At 39.3% G+C, this 18983-nt stretch overlaps 1 protein-coding gene across 1 annotated transcript in view; it reads right to left on the bottom strand.

Annotated features, from left to right (window-relative positions):
* Nucleotides 1–18983, bottom strand: part of pappaa (pregnancy-associated plasma protein A, pappalysin 1a) — a 104127-nt gene that overhangs the window by 31983 nt on the left and 53161 nt on the right. The window contains exons 11-14 of the mRNA XM_072372143.1: nucleotides 10862–10972; nucleotides 9968–10103; nucleotides 9418–9631; nucleotides 4657–4831 (exon numbers count right to left, since the gene is read on the bottom strand). Coding sequence (XP_072228244.1) covers nucleotides 4657–4831; nucleotides 9418–9631; nucleotides 9968–10103; nucleotides 10862–10972 — 636 coding nt within the window. The remainder of the gene's footprint in view (nucleotides 1–4656; nucleotides 4832–9417; nucleotides 9632–9967; nucleotides 10104–10861; nucleotides 10973–18983) is intronic.

Below are 18983 nucleotides of genomic sequence, written 5' to 3'. Positions count from 1 at the left end.
AAAATGATTGTTTCTCTTCCAGCAGTAATTTTAACAACTTTTGGCTCCTATGCCTAATTCAATCCAGGCAAACCAAATAGACAAATCAAATAAAGGTCTGACATCCTCTTCCCTCATCAAGGACGTTTTCTTTAGCTTGGATATCACATAAATAAGAAATGTACATAAGAAATATGGTAGATTAATAGCACACAGCCACATTGATTGGAAGGTTTATACAATGATGCTGAGTATATTTTATCACTGTCTAGTATGCACTTAAAAGCCCCTAGATTGCAGTTTCTTGGGAGAAAATACCTTACTACGAAACAAAGGTTCCATTTGGCTAACTTCAAACATAGTTCTGGAAAAGAAAGTGCTCCGAACAGAAGCATGTTACTGAGAATCTAACAATATCCAGAGGCAGACGTGCTTCCAAGTATGTCTGTGTAGATTCTCAGTTATCCAGGGCATGGTAATCCTAAGTGCTTTAAGAGAAAACAACTCCGAAGAAGCATAAATTTTTTTCTCTCTCTATCTCTCTCTCTCTTAAAGTTGTATCACACCCTTGTCCAACTAGTAATAGCCCTGCGTGGTACCAGCTATAGAAATGTCAAAACTTGACTTAAGGCATAACGTCATAGTGATAAGGGGCTCTGTGTGTGCTTTAAAGACTAGAATTATAATTCTTAGCCTTCCATTTTATTCATCTGTGTTGTTCTCCCCCTCTGTGTGTTCTGTGAAGTACTTATTAATAGTATTGTCTTACCTCAAGTGGACAGCGATCATAGTGGTCTAAAGTTAGGAAAATCTGGGAGGAATTCTGATAGGGTAGCCAAGCCAACAACCACTCAAAACAGGATGATAGAGGAGCAAATTATGACAATTCTGCTTGTCTCATCCCATAACAAGAACTACCAGACAGCAGAAAAATTTATGAAAAACCTGGGAAAGTGCAAACACATACCATCTTTTTAAAATCTTTGCAAAGTAATGCCTAACAGAAAGCTATCCAACAACTACAGACAGATTAAGCTGATGAGCTGCAGATGTTGCCCAGCCACTGTGCATGCAACGATGCATAAAGGTAAATAACTGTATGATGCAAAAATGACATTGAGTAAAATTCCCTATATATACTGTTCTCTCAAACTGCTGTGACATTTTTGAGGTTTGAGTTGTTTTAGATGAATTAAAGTCACTCGCCCCATTATGTCGGCCCGTTCTGAGTAGCTATTAGCTTAGCCCCCCATGTCAAAAGTCTTTCTCTGAAGCCACTTTCACTCAGTCACTGGAGTCCTGAAGATTCTAGAGATGTTCAACAGAATGCAAATTTCTACATTTGCTCTAGATTTCTGGCAGAGATTTTCCACTTAGTCTCCAACTCAACTCTGAACAAAGGTTTCCACACGTAACTCTCTTGCATTTTCAGCCGGGAAAATGCATCCGCCATGATCAGGATCCTGCTCTGATGCTTTGTTCAGTCCAGCGTGAAAACGGCTCAAGAGTGCTCTGACTGCTGTCTACAACAGGTTGGACGATGACTCCTCATGAATATTTCCCACAACCCGAACTTTGAAAAATATTAATAAATTATAAACTAAACATTGCTTGAATAATGTGGACGTGGCCAACGCTGTGGAAAAACTCTACAAGCAATTAGTGACCATTGTTTTTTGGATTGATTGATTGATAAACTAGCTGGAACAAATTAGAAACGCATTAAGTGATTTAAAATGACATCATATCAAAGGTGCTCCTCTGGCTTCAGCGGCATATTTGAACAATGATAAATTGAAAGCAATATGAAATTATGGATCTTAAATGGCATTTGTTTTAAACCAGCCATAACATCTTAAAGTACAATTATAGGCTAGAAACAGATTTTTAGGTCTGTACTGTTCTGTTTCTCGCTGGACTGGGCTCAAGAGTGCTATAGAGTTTGTAAAAGAAAAACCCTGTGGGAAAAAGATGTCACTTGATCAGTGCCAGCACTCAGTGTTCCCGTACCACTTCAAACGAGCGAGATAGATAGGGGTAAGCGGATAGCACGAAACACACATATACAAATCAAGCATGTGAGTGGAAAAGATTTGTTTTGAAGATAGCATCTAAGAAGGTGGTGTTCCCAGAACTTTGACATCAGTGAAACAAGAATGTAATTGGCTAATGAAAGGAAAACAAGATCGTGCTTCATGCTGCACTTTTCAACCTTAGTGTCTCTGTGAGGACTGATATGACTGAAAAGAAAGAACGACACAGATAAATAAGATGGACACTGAGGGAAGAAAATGAATCTGTGGTTGCAGTGTTTTTTCTCTAACAGGTTTAACCATCTTGACATTTCCACTCCTTCATTTCAGTCATATGCTGCCATTGTTGTTGTTTATTGTTCTTGCTGTGAAGTAAACGTGACTTCTGTTTGCGTTGGGGGTTATTTGCCTGATTCATGCAGCTGTGTTTATGCAGACTTCACTCGTTTTCAGAAATTTCGACAGCAGTCATGGCATTTGGTGTCAACCTTCAACCAATTTCATTTCAATCGATTTTACCAACAAGTAAAATCATGGAGCTCTTTTAGCCGATGAGTTGTTAGACGGCAGCCAAAATATAAGATCTACTTTAATGATTTTTGAGATAATAAAAATATATTCAATGTGTTTTCATAACATCTTGTAGTCGCATAGAATAATCATTGTAATAATAAGGCCTACACGACAGGTATATCAGGATAACCTTTAGATTTGAAGCGATAAGCAGCAATCTTTTGACTATGACATGCCAGGATGTCATACGCTAACTAAACAACAAAAAAGACTTCAACTCACGTAGAATTGACCTGAAATAGTACTTAGTGCTTGATAGTGTGCCAGCATAGAAAGCTTGAAATGCTTGCCTTGATACAATGTCAAGGTAACAAAGAACATAGACAGTAATAATCTTCAATAATTCAATTTAGTGTAAAAGAAAGAATTACATGGTCCAGATATGGATGTAATTCTTCCAAAACAACTGCAACCTGGTAATTTGATGCCAGTGAGACTGACCACATGCCCTCTGGTTCACCAAAGGTATAAAATAAAGTTATTCATAAGTCACAAGTCCTCTAAATACCTTTGAACTGTCAGTCATAATTTGTGGCAAACATTCGAAGTCCAAAAAAAAGATGGTATTTGGCTTAGCTCCACTTCCTTTTCTGTTCTCTCCTGTCTCCCTTTGCACCATATTTTCTGTACTTGCCTGCGTCTCCCTCTCTGAATCGCATAATTTATCACTAAATGAACTGACATTGATTAATAGCCAGACGCCGAACTGTCAATCAAAATCTAATGCAATTAAAAGTCCATCCAGACTTAAAGGAGATCTAATATTCTATCTCGTATTTTTGCGTATAATATGTATAATTGTTGGCGTTAATGTGATTCATTTACAAACACCCTGCATGCTTATTTTTGTGTGCAGATATACATAAATGGAGGTATTTTCTAAAAGTGGTTCTAGAGGTGAGGGCCTCAGCACTTGACTATATGGCAAATGGTAGGAGGTACTATTCACATTACTTTATTATTAAGGAATGAATCCAGGTCAATTCATTTTTGCTTCCAATACTTTCACCCTTGCACTTCTCTTGATTCTCTCTGCCTCATCTCTTCATTTTTGCTCTCCTGCCACACCCCACACAAATACAACAAAAAAATATACCATAAATATACCATAAAAAAATGGGGAATGAAAATTGCTTGTTTTCTGCATACATTGCCTCTATAAGGCAGGATTAACAGATTTTTCTGTAGAAAGATTTATTAAGCCACAGAGAAGATTAAAGCATTTATACGGCCTATACAGCAGCTTGGTGTCTCATTCAAAAGGTTTACAATATGGTGTCAACGACCCTGTTTGTTTGTTTTCTTCCGATGTACATGTACAATTACATGTATATATATATATATATATATATACGTACAGACACTATGCTTCTTGAGCTTTACTGTTTCTATGCTGTATCTATATAGAAGCATTTAATGTGTGCCATTTAGTGGTTGCAAATCATTGCCCTTTAACAGAGAATTTCTTGTGTGAAAAATGAGCAAGGATGGAGCGAGGGAGAGGGAGCAGACACTACGCTATGATGTCATCGTCCCAGTGGGGTAGCAATACAAAGTGACTGTTTGAGATGATGGTGCAGCATGCTCAGCAAGAGACTAAACACTTTTACGTCTGCGCTTGTGGAGAATGAGAATACATGTGGGCATGTTTGTGCATTCGTGTGTGCAGCACTATTGTAAACGTGTACGGAGCCAGTAGGGGGAGGAGACTAAGCTGCCGCTTCTGAGCGCAGTACTGATCTACCTGGATGCCTATGAAGTCATTCTCCCTCGAGACTAGCTGTGCCATGCCTCGTTGTCGCAGGTGACAAAATAAATGCAGAGATGGAGAGAGGAGCAGGGAAGGAGCATGCTTGCGCCTTTTCTTTATGGCTATTTCTGGGCTTGAGTTTGCATCGGTGCATGTTCATGTGTGCGTTCAGAAATTCCTGTGAATGCACGTGCAGCAATGCTTTTGCACTCAAGAGTTTGCGTGTGCGTTTATGCTTTTGGTTCCTCTTTGTGCACTGCACTCTTTCCCTGCCTTTACCTGTGTGTAGCAATGTGTGTGTTTGTCCGTGTGCATGTTCACCTGGCTCTTGACGATGTCATCATCCTGGTTGACTTGCAGGACATATCCAGAGTTGCAGGAGATGGTGCAGCGGTCTCCGTTGTAGAAGTGGCGGCCAGGGCTACTGCACTTTAGCTCTGCATTGCGGATTAAGGGTTTCTGGCAGTCAATTGCTTCGCACGAATAATGTACACAACTACGAGGGGTTGTGTGTGTGTGGGCAGGTGGTGGGGGTTGGTGAGAGAAAACAAGAGTAACACAGAGAAGAGAAAAAAAAAAGAGCTTACAACCACATTTTAAGTCACAACCAACATAAATTTTGTTAATAAAACAACATTGCAGATTAAACATGGAAACAGTCACACATTTGCTCACAAACAGACAAACTACACATTGAGTCAACCACATCCATCCATCAACGACTGCTTAACATATCAAATCAATAAACCACACAGAGAAAAGATTGCCATATGTGCACGAAAGCGGTGTCTGCGTGCACACAGTTTATGAATTAAGAGCAAGAGGATAGATTATGTGCAGACTACAATGACAGAGTTTGGCCACAGCGCTAAGTTAGTAGCCTGATGGAGAAGGCATTTAATGCTCCTGGAATGCTTGGATGCCCAAGGCACCTTTTTACAACAGCCCACATTCTACAGTATAGGGTTCCCTTATGAAGCCAAGGGAGAAAGAGGGAGAGAAAGGAAACAGGGAAAGATATTGGGGGGCACAGAGAGAGAGAGGATGTAAGAAAATACAGGTCTGGAGAAACATTGTTAAACTCACTCCTGCAAGAATGGAAATTTTTCTTTTCATCCATTTGTTTTCCTACTTTTGATGCAGACACAATCTTTCAATGTCTTTGCTTTTGCTCCCTGATAACTAATGCCATAAACTATCTTTGTACCTGCATTAAGTCCCTCATTTTTTATCTCTTTCCCCTCTAGCCCCCGTCACCATTAGGGCAACTCAATGCTGACCACAAAACTGAGCAGGTGTCAACTGTTTGTAGAGCATATGAGTAGCAGTCCCTTACACACACTCTTTGAGGAGAAACAGGGGAAGCCTAGACGCCTCTACTGTGAACACTGGCTTTGAACAAAATCTCTCTGAGGTTTTCTGCTCGTCACTCTGGAATTCATGACATAAATTACAATTAACTACCTGGAAAACTATCCTCCTCCCTCGCAATGAGAATACAGTATATGCACTAAGAGAAGGTATGACGACAAGAAGAATAAAACAGAAAAGACAGAACGGAGCACAAATCTTGTAAATACTCCTTGTATACTAACCGACATCAATAAAACTGTTTTTAATGCAGAAAAAGGTGATGACTAAGTAGACAAAAGTACTGTTGAAATAAAAAAAATAGTGTAAAAAAAAATTAGACAAAGAAACATACATGTGCATATGCTTGCCGACAAGCATGGAACATAAAACTGAGTCATGTTAATAGATCCTGTTGTTAACAACTCGGGGAAAAAAGGGATGTGGTGTTTAGTGGAGGCATAAGCATTACGGGAAATATGCCGCACAGCCCAGGAGAATGAGAGGAGGAAAGGGAGAGTTGGAGGCACAAAAAGGGGAAAGTAAGGAGTAGAAGAAGGCAGTTAAGGGGAAAGAAAGATGACGTGAGAGTTAAGGATGAGAGGACAGCATGGGATATTGGCTGAGTTGAAGGTGAAGCGTATGGGAAATGTGGATAAGTAAGGAGAGCAAATGGGAATAAGTAAAGATGAAGTAAAGTAAAAAGGAGAGACGAGTGAACGACAAAGTCAGGGAATGATTGGTGCTGATCAAGGACAAGAACCAAATCAATGACATAAGGGGACAGGAAAGGGGGCTTAGATTCATTACTGGATTCATTTTGTAAGGACACTTAATAGCAGCGGCTCACGATACTGCTAAACATTACTCATTCTTAGGACAGGTTGGCATGCGGTTGACTTGCCATCATATATGCATAATGGTGTTCAAAAACTCTTTTCAAACAAAATTAATTGGAAAGACTATGAAAGAAAGAAGAAAAGTCAGCAAGAACTCTTTGAGAAAGCACCTATGTATGAGTGTGCAGTAACAGATTCCTGGCTGGGGCAGATGCCAAGCATTTTTTATCTATTAATTAAGGTGCTATTGGATGCCTCACTGGCACACAAAAAAGCCACAAACAGCTCTATCTCTCCGCACAGAACCACAGACCATCCATTTTTTGAGCACCAAGGTGTTTAATAGTGTATTACTTGTTGAAAGTTGTGGGAGCAGCATCCCTATGAAGCATCTCATGCATGACAGCTGTGTTGAAATTGGTAAATTGAGACTCTCTCTGTGTGTCTGCTGAGTGCGTGAGTGTGTGTGTGTGTGTTTGTGTGTGTGGTCTAGTTTTGGTTTGTTTTGGAGGAATGACTTGGCATTATATGATCAGCAGTTTGAATTAAAGGAAGAAGACATTCAAAATGGTGGATTAATGGCTAAATTGGTAATAAACGTTTGGGTGGTTTTGCCAGCAGCCTTTGACTTCAATAAAAGTTAATAGCTTTTAACTTAAAGGTAATCATCTTCATTTCCTTCAGATGCTGTCATAAATCATTTTGTAACACACTGTGAAATGTCCACAAAGGTAACATTGCTATAGACAAGGCGTACTCTATGTTAGTTAGAAGTTACAAAGAGTGGGAGAAACGTGTTCATTTGGTCAATTTTATTTTCAAAGAAAAACGTTATTTCGAAGTAGTGTGCACTCTGTCCGAACTCAAGTTGTGGTTGTAAACAAGATGTGGTGCTGGAGGCAGTGCAACAGCTCTATTGTTGAAAGTATGTAGAGTTGAGCAACAGGTTAATAGTAATTGTACATTTTCTGTGAGATTAGACTTGTTAGATTAGACATTGTTTTGCAGTTATAGCTGAAGCTTTGGGCACATTAAACAGCTAAGTGGAATCATTAATTAATGCACATCTCTTCCTCTGTATAGAACAGACACAAGTCTTAGCATGTCTAATTTCTTCTGCTTTTCTTCTATGTATACAAAGTCAGTCCAAAGCAATCAAAAATCTCAGTTCAATTCAATTGTCACTTCTGTGGCAGTGGTTGAATTGCCTACAGCATGTCTATTCATCTCGGTAGAGGAATGTTGCTGATGTTTAGTTATCCTGACAGATCTGTGGACTGAAATGAGTATCTACGACAAATTTGTGATTATGGATGATATGAATAAAGCTGACAGAAAAATACTGATCCTTGAAATGAGGCTGATTTATTGAATGTATTTTCTCCCTTTGAATCATGCAAGCACAGTTTGTTCCCTTTACCATCCAGGGGCCAGATGCATAACAATGCATAAAAACAAAAACCATGCATCGCCTTTTCTCCACACAAACTGGTACTTATAAAGAAAGAATGTTTGGTGAGAACATGTGCCCCTCACACATTCTGCAGACCATATGCATACATATTTGAGAAACTGCAGCCTGACACAAAAACATAAATAAGGTGACAGAATTTAACAGTAAACAAATTAATTTCACTTGAATTGTGCCATAGTACTTTTTTCTGTTTCTCTTTTTCATCATTAGTTTCTCTTTCTAACTGTCGGTGCAGTAATTACATGCAGCATGGTTGGGCGTAATGGCTGGTGAAGACCTTGCAAATAGAGGTCGTTCTGATTTTTTAAAAGTTTCCATAGCCTAATTAAGAAAACATCCAACATACCACTATCTATCTATGTTTCCCTTCTGATCATCTCAACGAAAGGCTGTATACTGGACAGACTATGCGTTCATGTATTGCAGATAAAGTAGAATTTGCTGGTCCCCACCTGTGTCCTAGTGCAACCTGATGTGTGTTTAATCCTGTCTATTATGTTTTTTTGTACCCCTACAGGGTGCTTTACTCTTATTTTACTTCTGTACTTTCGACGATGTTTGTTCCAATTGTTATTGAACTAAATGAATCACTAAATAAAACAGATTTCTTTTTATATTCTTCCCTGATGAGAGTTGGAGTTTTACTATTAATAAAACTATGCTTTTAATTTGCTGTTGCTTTTATCATCGTATCTTTTTATCCTATATTTAGTTGTGGAGCAAACAATGTCTTTATATGCAGATGACTACTTTGGAAAGCGTCTACATCCATTCAGTGCTAAAGGTAGGATTTATAAAAGACAATAATATGTATGTACAGCTTTATGAATGTGGCAAAAGGAATGCATATGTGCATTTTAGACTACTATTGATTAATATCCACAAACACATTTGTCACAGATTTTTCATGCAACTAAACACAAAAATATCTCCATGGAGCAACACGATGTCACAGCACTTTGTGAAACAGTCACATATTGACCGGTTCATCATAATTTAACAGTTGGACAAGTCCACATTCTGAGATAACTGCCGAGTTAGAGAATCAGGACTGAGTCCCATCTCGACCACTGGTGCCCTCAAGTAACTTTACTTTGAAATGTTGCTTTCGCAGAATAAGAAATTGACTTTAAAAATGACATGGTAAAGTATTAAATTTGAGATGGTTGAGGTTAGGGAAATATCATAGCTTGCATTAAAACTGACCCTGTTACAAAGTATTGCATCGAAATATCCTTTCCTTGGATTACTGGCTGTGGAGTTGTGCCCCCTCACTCGAGCAAAAGAAATTCAGATTTCGTCTCATTTAACACTAACACAGTGCTTTCTGCTATGTAACTATGTTTTTCAAACTGGGCTGGTTAACACAGTAAAAGTATCATTTGCAGCAACGTTCAGTTTCCTACTTTCTAGCCTCACCTCTGTCCTGTGGGATTGTAGATCTCATTACTCTGGCAACCGCTTATTGTGATGGGGTCAAAAGACTGGAAGGATCGCAGGCCTATGCCGGAAATGGCCACAAGGCGAGAGGAAAACATGACCAGAATAGCCTTGGTGTGGTAAAAGGCCACAGACAGGTCATGGCTCACCGGGATCACCAAAGGGTTATTGCGGCAGCTCAGACGCCACTCACCTGTGGAGAGAATATAAGGGGCCAAAGAGGCAAAGACAAAACAGAGTGAGCCATGACTAAAGTGAGGGCAGTGGGGGATCAAACCCTGAAGGTGAATGGGGAAAGAACAAAATGATGAAAGTGATGACTAAATAGCATTCTGGTGTTGAAAGAGTGACAGGGTTCTAATTAAGACACTGGCAAGAAGTGCAAGGGAGATTTGAGTGACACACACTGAGAGGTGTTTCATTCTGTATGATGTACGAGCTCAGATTTCCACAAGATCATATTTAGCATTCTGATTATGAAAGTGAATGAAATGAGCTGACGTTTGAAAGTACACAAGAGACTTCTCACCTAGACTATGGATACCCTCCTTGGTGTCCACCAATTGAACAGTAATATTACACTGTGTCTGGTCAATTAAGCCAGTCCCATCAGCTGCCAAGTGTATGATTACTGCTGCTGCCACCATGGGGTGAGAAAAGTAGGCCTGAAAGATACAGCACAGGGCAATTTATCAGGAGTTGATTAATTGTATTTGCAGATAATCCTTCTTAAAGTTTTCCAGATATATCAAATATCAGCCATACTCTCTGCAGTTGTAGATGTTTTTGCTTGAGTTTTCATAATTCCTATGTTACCATATTTACCTTAGTAGCATAAAGGTGTCAACGTATTGAAACATTTTCCGATAAAATTTGGAAACCTCAGTACTCTAAACATAAAATCTGATCCTATTAGATCATAAAAATTGGCTGCACATCAAGGAAACTGTAAAAAGGGCTTTTTTTTCACAGAACCACTTCTCAGCACATGCTTGGAAAATATATGATTTGGCAATGTTGCAATAGGAGGACGCCGACATAGGCTGTAACTGACTGGATGACCACTTTTAGTCCTGGATCGTTTCAAACGCTGAGAGGGAGTGCTCATTTTGAAACTTAACCATACATAAACCACCAATAAACAACTTAGTTCGCTCATGAAATGTCTTCTAACAAATTACCAAGGTGAAAGACTTGATTTTCATGGAAGGGAGGCTTTAAAAAGACTAACTTCCAGACTGATGAAACAAAACATTGATTACTTAACAAGTCAACTTGAATAAGGCACCTTGGGCCTTATTCATGTAAACCTAATTTTGTATTGCATAACAGTATAGCACATTAACCGCAATGTCCATTATACCAAAATATATTGCCCTTTTCAGGTATAACTTCAGCTGTATTTCATTGATATTGGTCTTACCTTCAGCCAGTAGGTTGAATACCCCCACGTTGACAGTTCAGCCTCACTACAGGGGAACCACGCATACTGCGACACTCCATCAGATAGATCAAACACCTTGGACTGACAGGTCTAGGAAAACATAAGAGACAGGGTAAGAAAGTTGGAATCTTTTTTTTTTTATTGGATTAACGAGTGTAAGAAATGAGAAGAAACAAAAGTTGTTAGATGAAATAAATTAATTTCATCTTATAATTCCTAACTTGTCTCGCATCACAGTAAACTTCAGCAAAATGTAATCAGTTGTAGTCAATGTAGTTTAACAATGCTGGACCCCTATTTTTCCACAACTGCCAGCTGTTTCACGGCTGTTGGTACTGACACGCAGCTGCAGGACCCTTTGTTTGTTTGTCTTGTCAACAATCTTAGCATTGTGCGTCACAAGTTCTCCATCCCTGCTCTGTCTCTAATGTAGTGTTAAATATACTATTCTTGATTTATGTTCAGAAATGATGTTCTCAACATCTCCTTGCATGTTAAAGTCTATCATGCTCCATGTGTCCACTAGAAGCCCTCAAAGAATATTTGCGATTCTACCACCCAACTGAATTTGTCACACACAGGTGACCTATTCATAATAAAATGAAGATGCTCACGAAATATTAAAAGCCCCAGTTGGCCGCTTTCTCAAGCGGGAGTTGAAGTGACTTGGCTACAAGTGGTGGGTGGAAGAAAAAGGGGAAAAATTAATTTAATTTAATTCATCATGCACCCCCACCTGTCACCCACCTGTGGCAATTTAGTCTTCCTCTTCCTGCTTGATAAAGACAACAATTTGCCCAATATCGGCACTTTTTGTATAGCAACTTGCCCAGAAATAAGTCTGTTGCTAAATCAAAGTAAGTTTACCACTGTTTATTACAACAATCACACTTAAAGTCATCATGAGGTTTCCTCACACTGTTTCATCTCACACTGAAAGTTATGAAATTCAATAAAAAGATGTGGCCACCACTTTCCATTCACACGCTTTATTCACTCACGGCCACAAGCTATTAATCTCATGGCCACACGGTACTAACTTGTGGCTATGCAATCATAATTTTTCCTTCAATGTCACAGGTAGAGCCTAATTTGACCAAACCTTGCATGCTAAATTTAATATATGACCTCAGAAAACCACTGGGTGTTGCACTAGAGCAGCAGAAACTCAGATCAAAACAAATAGCCAAAACCAAAAGTAAAACCTAGCATTGGGGCCATTCAAACATTAACCACTCTGACTGAGGTGAAATATGCCAATATTGACTCTGATCTTATCCGTCTCTTTTCTGGAAAAGTTTAACATACCAAAAAGTTGTTTGCTGCTGTCATCATATCAAAATTAAAGCCTATATTGAAGCTTTCATTCTGACACTGTGTTTGTATACACTTACTCCACATCTATCTAAGAATAAAGCCACAAGGCTTGCAACGTCATGTCTGTTACATGTGAGGCAGAGTGTAAGGAGAATAATGAGTCTCTTATGAATTATATCTATTGCATGTAATAGTTTTCTGCAAGAAACTGACATTGGCAAGAAACTGACATTGCCACACAACCACGCATATTACTAGGACTTATCTACTTAAACAAAAAACAGATGCAGTGTGCAGATCTATGATTTATAGAGTCACAATGCACATGAGTTACTAAATTTACTTGGCTTTGACTTGTCGTGAATATGGTCCTATTGAGAATTTCTCACGGCACTTCAAGTAGCTTTCTCTATTTGTGAAACAGATTTTCTTTTTTTTTCCAATGAATTTATAAATAATGAATGTCTTTATTTTTTTGTACATAGCCACGGAAATAAATACCAACAGGAATACGTCATGACAGCGTTACATAAGATGTCACAAAATGAATGTTTACTGGTCTTGATGGTGAAAAAGATCTCCTTCCAGTGGCTGGCGCATATCATGGTGGAGTTTTGTTAGTTTTAAATATCATTGCCATACCTTACTTTTAAAATTGTGCTGGGTGTCATAACAGAAGGCACAATTTTAGTTACCATTTGAGTTGATTTCAACATGTAAATTACAGTGTTCACACCGACGCTTTGCCACAATTGACCAGCTGTAAAAAGAAAAGCTAACAGCTGTGAGAAAAACAAGGTGATATACTAACATTTTTTCATTCTTAACTGTACTATTTGGGTCACTTAGTATCGGTATACCTGAAAAATGCAAGTGAAATATCATCTGTCTTTCTGAAAACAACATTGTGTCCCCCGATTCTGCATTAAAAAGTGGCCAATTTGAATGACTATAAATACTCAGTTTCTGACATGGTTGGACAGCTTTACTTAAGACCCTCTTGATCATCTTATCGGAGGCAGTGAGTGAATTAGAATTTAACTTTAAAAGGTAAACGAGTTAAGTGAATTCAAAACTGAAATCAAGTAATGACACCAAAGTCACCTCATTAGTGTGGCATTGGTTACAAAGAGAAAATCCAGGAACCCCCTGGAGGATTTGTGCTAACTCATTAGCACTACAAACTATGTTTGGAAAAGTGTGGTGAGAAATGGAGACATGAAGTAGATGGAGAAAACTGGGGTGTTAGGATGTCAGAATTCATTAAAGGTAATATGGAGGAAAAATGGCAGTGGCACAGAAAAATGTATATGATAGACTGTTTAAAAAAATATTGAGCAATACATACACACAGATAAGAGGGAGAGAGGACATACACCCAAGGACGGTGAGTTTCGCTTGCTGCCCTGAGCTAGTGAAATGTGACACCAGTAACATGAGAGTTTTGCTAGTGAGGCTACTGTAAGATCCTGCCACCGTGGAAAACTGACCAGACCAGCTATATGTCCATATATCTGTCCGCCAAATCTGTTGACGCGGCCTTTCCGCTAAGAGCTGAAGTCGCAGAAATGAGAAATGCAGGTGACTAAACCACCTGAGATAAGCTGCCGTGAGATTTTCGGTGTCATTTGGGAGCTGTTGTCGAGATCTACATCCAGATTATCTCTCAAGGTTTTCTGAAAGCACAGTTTCCAGGCTAGAGTTACCTGAAAATGCAGCAATTGGTTGAATGTAAAGCAAAAGTCTTACAGCAAGGGTGATTGCATGGTTTCCCAGTGCTTAACATTTCTTCCCAGAATTATTGTGCTGTAATACGGTAAACGATTTTTAAAAAAAACATATTCTTTCCCTGACCCGATGAATGTATTAGCTAAAATAACATTTAATGTTACTGTTTCCATTTTTTTTTCCCAATTTTTTTTCCAACTAATCAGTCCCTGTCTGGGCAGGTGACAAAAACCTCTAAGATGTGGAGTAAAGACATCTCTGTGGAAACGCAGGTGGCACCAGCAATACCTTCCTTAGCACCCTTATTCCTCTCATCCTTTCCTGCCCTTCAGCAAACACCCCACCCTCCTTCTAACAAAGCATCACAGCAGTGGGGGGGGGATTTGACGTGTGACCCACGGCTCATTACACTTTCTTTCATCCCACCACCCTCCAAGCATGGCTCGAACCACAGTAATTTAAATAAATTTGTCATTGATTTGATGGTGTCATTGACAATAGGGGGAAGGGTGTTGATGGCAATACACTTTTGAGCTAATCAAGTACTCAGCCAAGCATGACAATTTTAGTTCCACACTGTTGAGCTTTATTTGTATTTCTAGCTGTCTTTTTTTAGCTTACAATGTACCACAGGCTGTGGCTACCTGTAAGTAAACCACTGTTCATAAAGTCCCCAGTCTTGATCCTGTTATTGTAGCTAATCGCAAACTAGACCCCCTTTTATCTCTGAAATTCTTGAAAAAGTTGTCTTAAAACAAGTAATTGCCCATTTTCAAAAAGATGGTTTGTCTGAAGACTTTCAGTCAGAATTTAGAGTACATCATTGTACAGTCACTGCATTATCTGACGTTACAAATGACCAGGCTTTGAAACAAGCCTCCTCTCTGTACTGGCCCTTGAACTTCTTCAACATGACACTGGGATGAAGGGCACTGCTTTAGACCAGTTGAGTCACATTCAACTAGAAGATTCCAGTGTTTGCAAATTAATGATGTGTCCTCTACACATACCAGACTTTGGGCAAAATCAAGAGGAAACCTGGCAAACATTTCCATTGCGATGTTAAAGGCATCGGACTGGATTACTAAAGTTGCAGGCATGTCTTGGACACGTTAAGGCCTTGGATAAGATGTGATTTTCTACTCAAGTTCAGGCAAAAACTGAGGTAATTATTCATTGCCATAAAATCAGTACAGCCGCAATGACATGTTAGCTTTGTGTCTAAATAACTTAAATAAATGTTTTAGTTGAACCCATACGCTGTGGCCAGAATACTGAGGTATATTACCAAGAGAGATCGCATTTCTTCCATGTTAACCTATCAGCGCTGGCCAGAAAAATAATAGAATAAAATCTAAAGGACAGGCTTTCTGTCAAAGTGCCCACATTAGGACATATATGCATTCTCATTTATTTGTTCACCTATGGGCAAACTAGAGCTGCTGATTAAGCATATTCAGATGTCTTTGAACAGTAATGTGAAGCGGGAGCATACATACAACCAGAAGAATTCACACTCTCTACAGGCCTTGACCAGCCAGATCTGGATTCAGACAAGACCTTTTTGTTGGGAGTCAGTACAATACTCTGCGCTGCTGCCATCCACTTTCAACAACCGTCAAAGATTTTGTGAATTCTGTTAAAGCACGATCAGGTCCTTAAATTCTTCTTCATGTCAGTTCCATTCACTTGCTTGACAAAGTTTGTATAGGTGGTCCGATTGTGAGCTGTGCTTTTTTGTGCTTTTTTAAATTGAATTATTTATTTTTCAAGTCAAAATTGAATGCTACATGAGCTCCATCTCATGTCATCTCTGTTGTGAATATTAACCTGCTTGATGACGCACATTTACCGATCTTTAGTAAGGATGTTAAATTTCGCGAAGTCAGTTTGTATTTGTTCGTGTATGCAAGTAACACAGCTGTAAATCCAATCTTGTGTTTTATGTGGATATTTGATTTAAAAAGTTGTATTCAATAATTAGCTGCCCAAATCTCACAGAATTACCGTTTTTGCTCAAACAGAGTAACAGAGACAAGCAAACTGAAATGGTTCTACGAGTCATTTCTTCACATTCTTTAACACGGCTCACAACTGTGTTATGTAAAGTATCAATATAAGTATCAACATACATAAGCCAGATCACCCACCATCACCCAAGCAGTTGTGGCAGAAGCATTGAGTGCTGTTCCAATTACATCTGCACGATACACAGTATTCCTTACTCTATGATAGAAAAATGCATATGTCATCGACCGATATAAGCAGCCTAATTACACGACTGAATTATGAATGGTATTTTGAGGACAAATTGTGTTTATGTCACTTGCATTATTGGTCTTTCTGAGATGTGGTTGTGAGAAACCTTAGATTTAAAGATTCACAGTTACAGGAAAAACGTGTGTGTTTGTGTGTGGCCTTTTCCACATGATGATGACATCTGACACTGCATCTCCATTATTTAGTTCAAAAGGATTCCAGTAGCTTTGTGTCTCTACAGGAACACCGAAGCAAGAGTGACCAACAACTGTCAGAGCCGAAACCCTTAGAAATATTCAACCTGGTCTCAGGGGATTACGTAACCTGAGGGGAATTTCTTAACACTGCATAATAAGGTTGAAAGTAGAAATCAACACTCAATCAGCTTATCGTCCATTATCTTGGTTACCTTGGTGACAGTAGCCCCATAGTGATGACACCATCGTTTCTATGAAAAGGCCACATATGCACTTTATCAGTGGAGTGCAAAAATCGAGCTCTGTTGTGGTTTCACAAATGATATCAGGTTGCTCGAATGACTGAATCTTTTTCCAAACCTTACCAAAGGGTTTTGTTGCCTTATCTAATCCAAGTGGCATAGTTTTAGTGCTTAAACTGAACCAAACAGGACCTCAAAATGAAAGTGCCAATAGTATAAAAGACCACTAATTAGGCACTGGAATAAAGGTGTCGCACAAGACTTGTTGCACTTTATACTACCTCAATTAAACCATGTCAGTCCAGAGCATAATCCTGTTGGTAACTGCTCTTGCAAAACAGTTAAAACAATACAACTGCAAGTTTATTGCATCTACGGATGTGAGTTGCTTTTTCACTTGCAAAAGTTAAGTGCATATATGCCGTTATAGAACATAACAAATTCTTGCTTTCCTTGAAAAACAATCACAGCGACACTGGAGATGAGTTTAGCTCCCTAACTCCAAAACACACACAAACACACTTGCACACACATAGTTACACACATGGTCTTAATATTTACCAGCTGGCTAGTCAAACTGGCAACAGCCAACCTCAGGTCTGTAGACACAAACTGGTGTTTGTAAATCACCACTTCAGATAAAAGGAAAGCTGAGTGTCTTAAGCCAAGGGGAAACTGAAGGGGATAAAGAGAAAGCAAGAGTGCAACTGTCAGACTCAGTCCCTAAAAAATATGTCTGTACTGTAAAACCATTCACCAAGAACATAAAGCAACACATAAACTTAAAAAGAAGGAAACACAGAGGGGAGCTGTTAGCAAAGGCAGAGTAATGACAATAATAATAGTTATAATAGCGTAATGTAACTCAACAACTGCCTTTCCTCTTTGTGCCAGTGTGAAGTTAGATCACCTCTGTAACGACATGTCTGCACAGGGCTCTTATCCATGTACAAACACATAAAGAAAAAAAGCAAACAACTCAAACACAAACATACACATGTTAGACACATGCTGCAACCACCTTGGCTTGAATACTGATGTTGATGCCTCCAGATTTTCAAAATGTCCTAAATTGGATGCAAATCAATAAATCTCAGAGACACGACCGCAAACAGGGGCCACATGCTCTGGAAAGACCATCAGACACTTCTGGAGACCCTCTGTTGGTCATTTCTGTGTCTTTCAAAAACTACAGAAAACCTCATAGAAGCTTGAAGAAGATCTCAGCTCAGCTCGTTCAGATGTTTTCAAATTATTATCCATGACCCACAACCGTCACGCAAATACAAGTCTTTCTTTACACGTTCCTGTATTCTCACACTGCCCTGTTAACATAAGAACATGTCCCATCTACACCGACAGAAATTAAAGCAGCAACACAATGTTTCACGAAAGAATAAAGTTTGTGGATAGCAAATTCTGTGTTGACTGTCAGTGAAACAGTTTATCCACTTTGAGTCATGCACAGCAGGAGACACAAACACCTGCTGAGCTTTTCAAAGAGCATTGTTTTCCTCTGAGCCTGTCACACAACTCTGCGATGTCAGCCACTGACGTCATTTCTTTCTTCCTTCCTGGATCTGATGAAATTTTGGATACATGCAAATACAGGAGGACAATTTGGTCAGAGACTACCTGTAAGAGAAGCACCTTTTATTACTTTTTTTCTGAGGTGTTTATCTTTTCTTTTCTTTTTCATTTCTCTCTGTGTTGAAGAGATATGTGCAAATCCAAAGCCCGAGCTAGGTAAGCCGGAGTGAGCATCTGTGAGGCATTTGTGGCAAGGAGGAGAGAAAGAGAAACAGAGAGAAACGAGTATGAGTTTCCGAGCACCATCGCATGGTTTACTGGAATGCTGGTGAGCGCCTGGTGTGTGAGGTAATGTCCTGTCACCGAGACCCACCCATACCTACTGAAGCTCACCGTCTCATTGGTCCAAGGCTTATGATAGGCGACTTCCATGGCCTACTAACACTGGAGCTGCAAAAGTCAGTAAGTGGGTGCAGTCATCCAGTTTGCCCATGCAAGTCTCATCAGAACAGACATGAGAGGTCCACAAGCAGGGATTGGTGACTGTGCAATGCCAACAAGTTGAAAACAGATTGTTCTGCAGATAATTACAATGCCTCTCAATCAGTCGCTCCCTGTGTTCAGTTAAAAAAAAAAAAAAGAAGAAAACCTGCATCTCAACAGATACGGGGAGAGTGGGTGCATCAGTGCCATTAAGAAAAACAAAGCTTCGATGAGGCTTCCACATTGAAGGGCCACAATAATGACCTAAAGGGGAAAAGTAAAAGAGAAAACGAAAAGCCATCTCTGAGGTCTCTTTTTAATGTAACCACACGCTTATGTCAGTGG

This window comes from Leuresthes tenuis, unplaced genomic scaffold, assembly GCF_036924035.1.
Source record: "Leuresthes tenuis unplaced genomic scaffold, fLeuTen1.0.hap1 SCAF_19, whole genome shotgun sequence".
In the NCBI taxonomy this organism is placed as follows: domain Eukaryota; kingdom Metazoa; phylum Chordata; class Actinopteri; order Atheriniformes; family Atherinopsidae; genus Leuresthes; species Leuresthes tenuis.
Note: the sequence above shows the minus strand (reverse complement) of the source record. Positions and strands in the feature narration are given on the sequence as shown.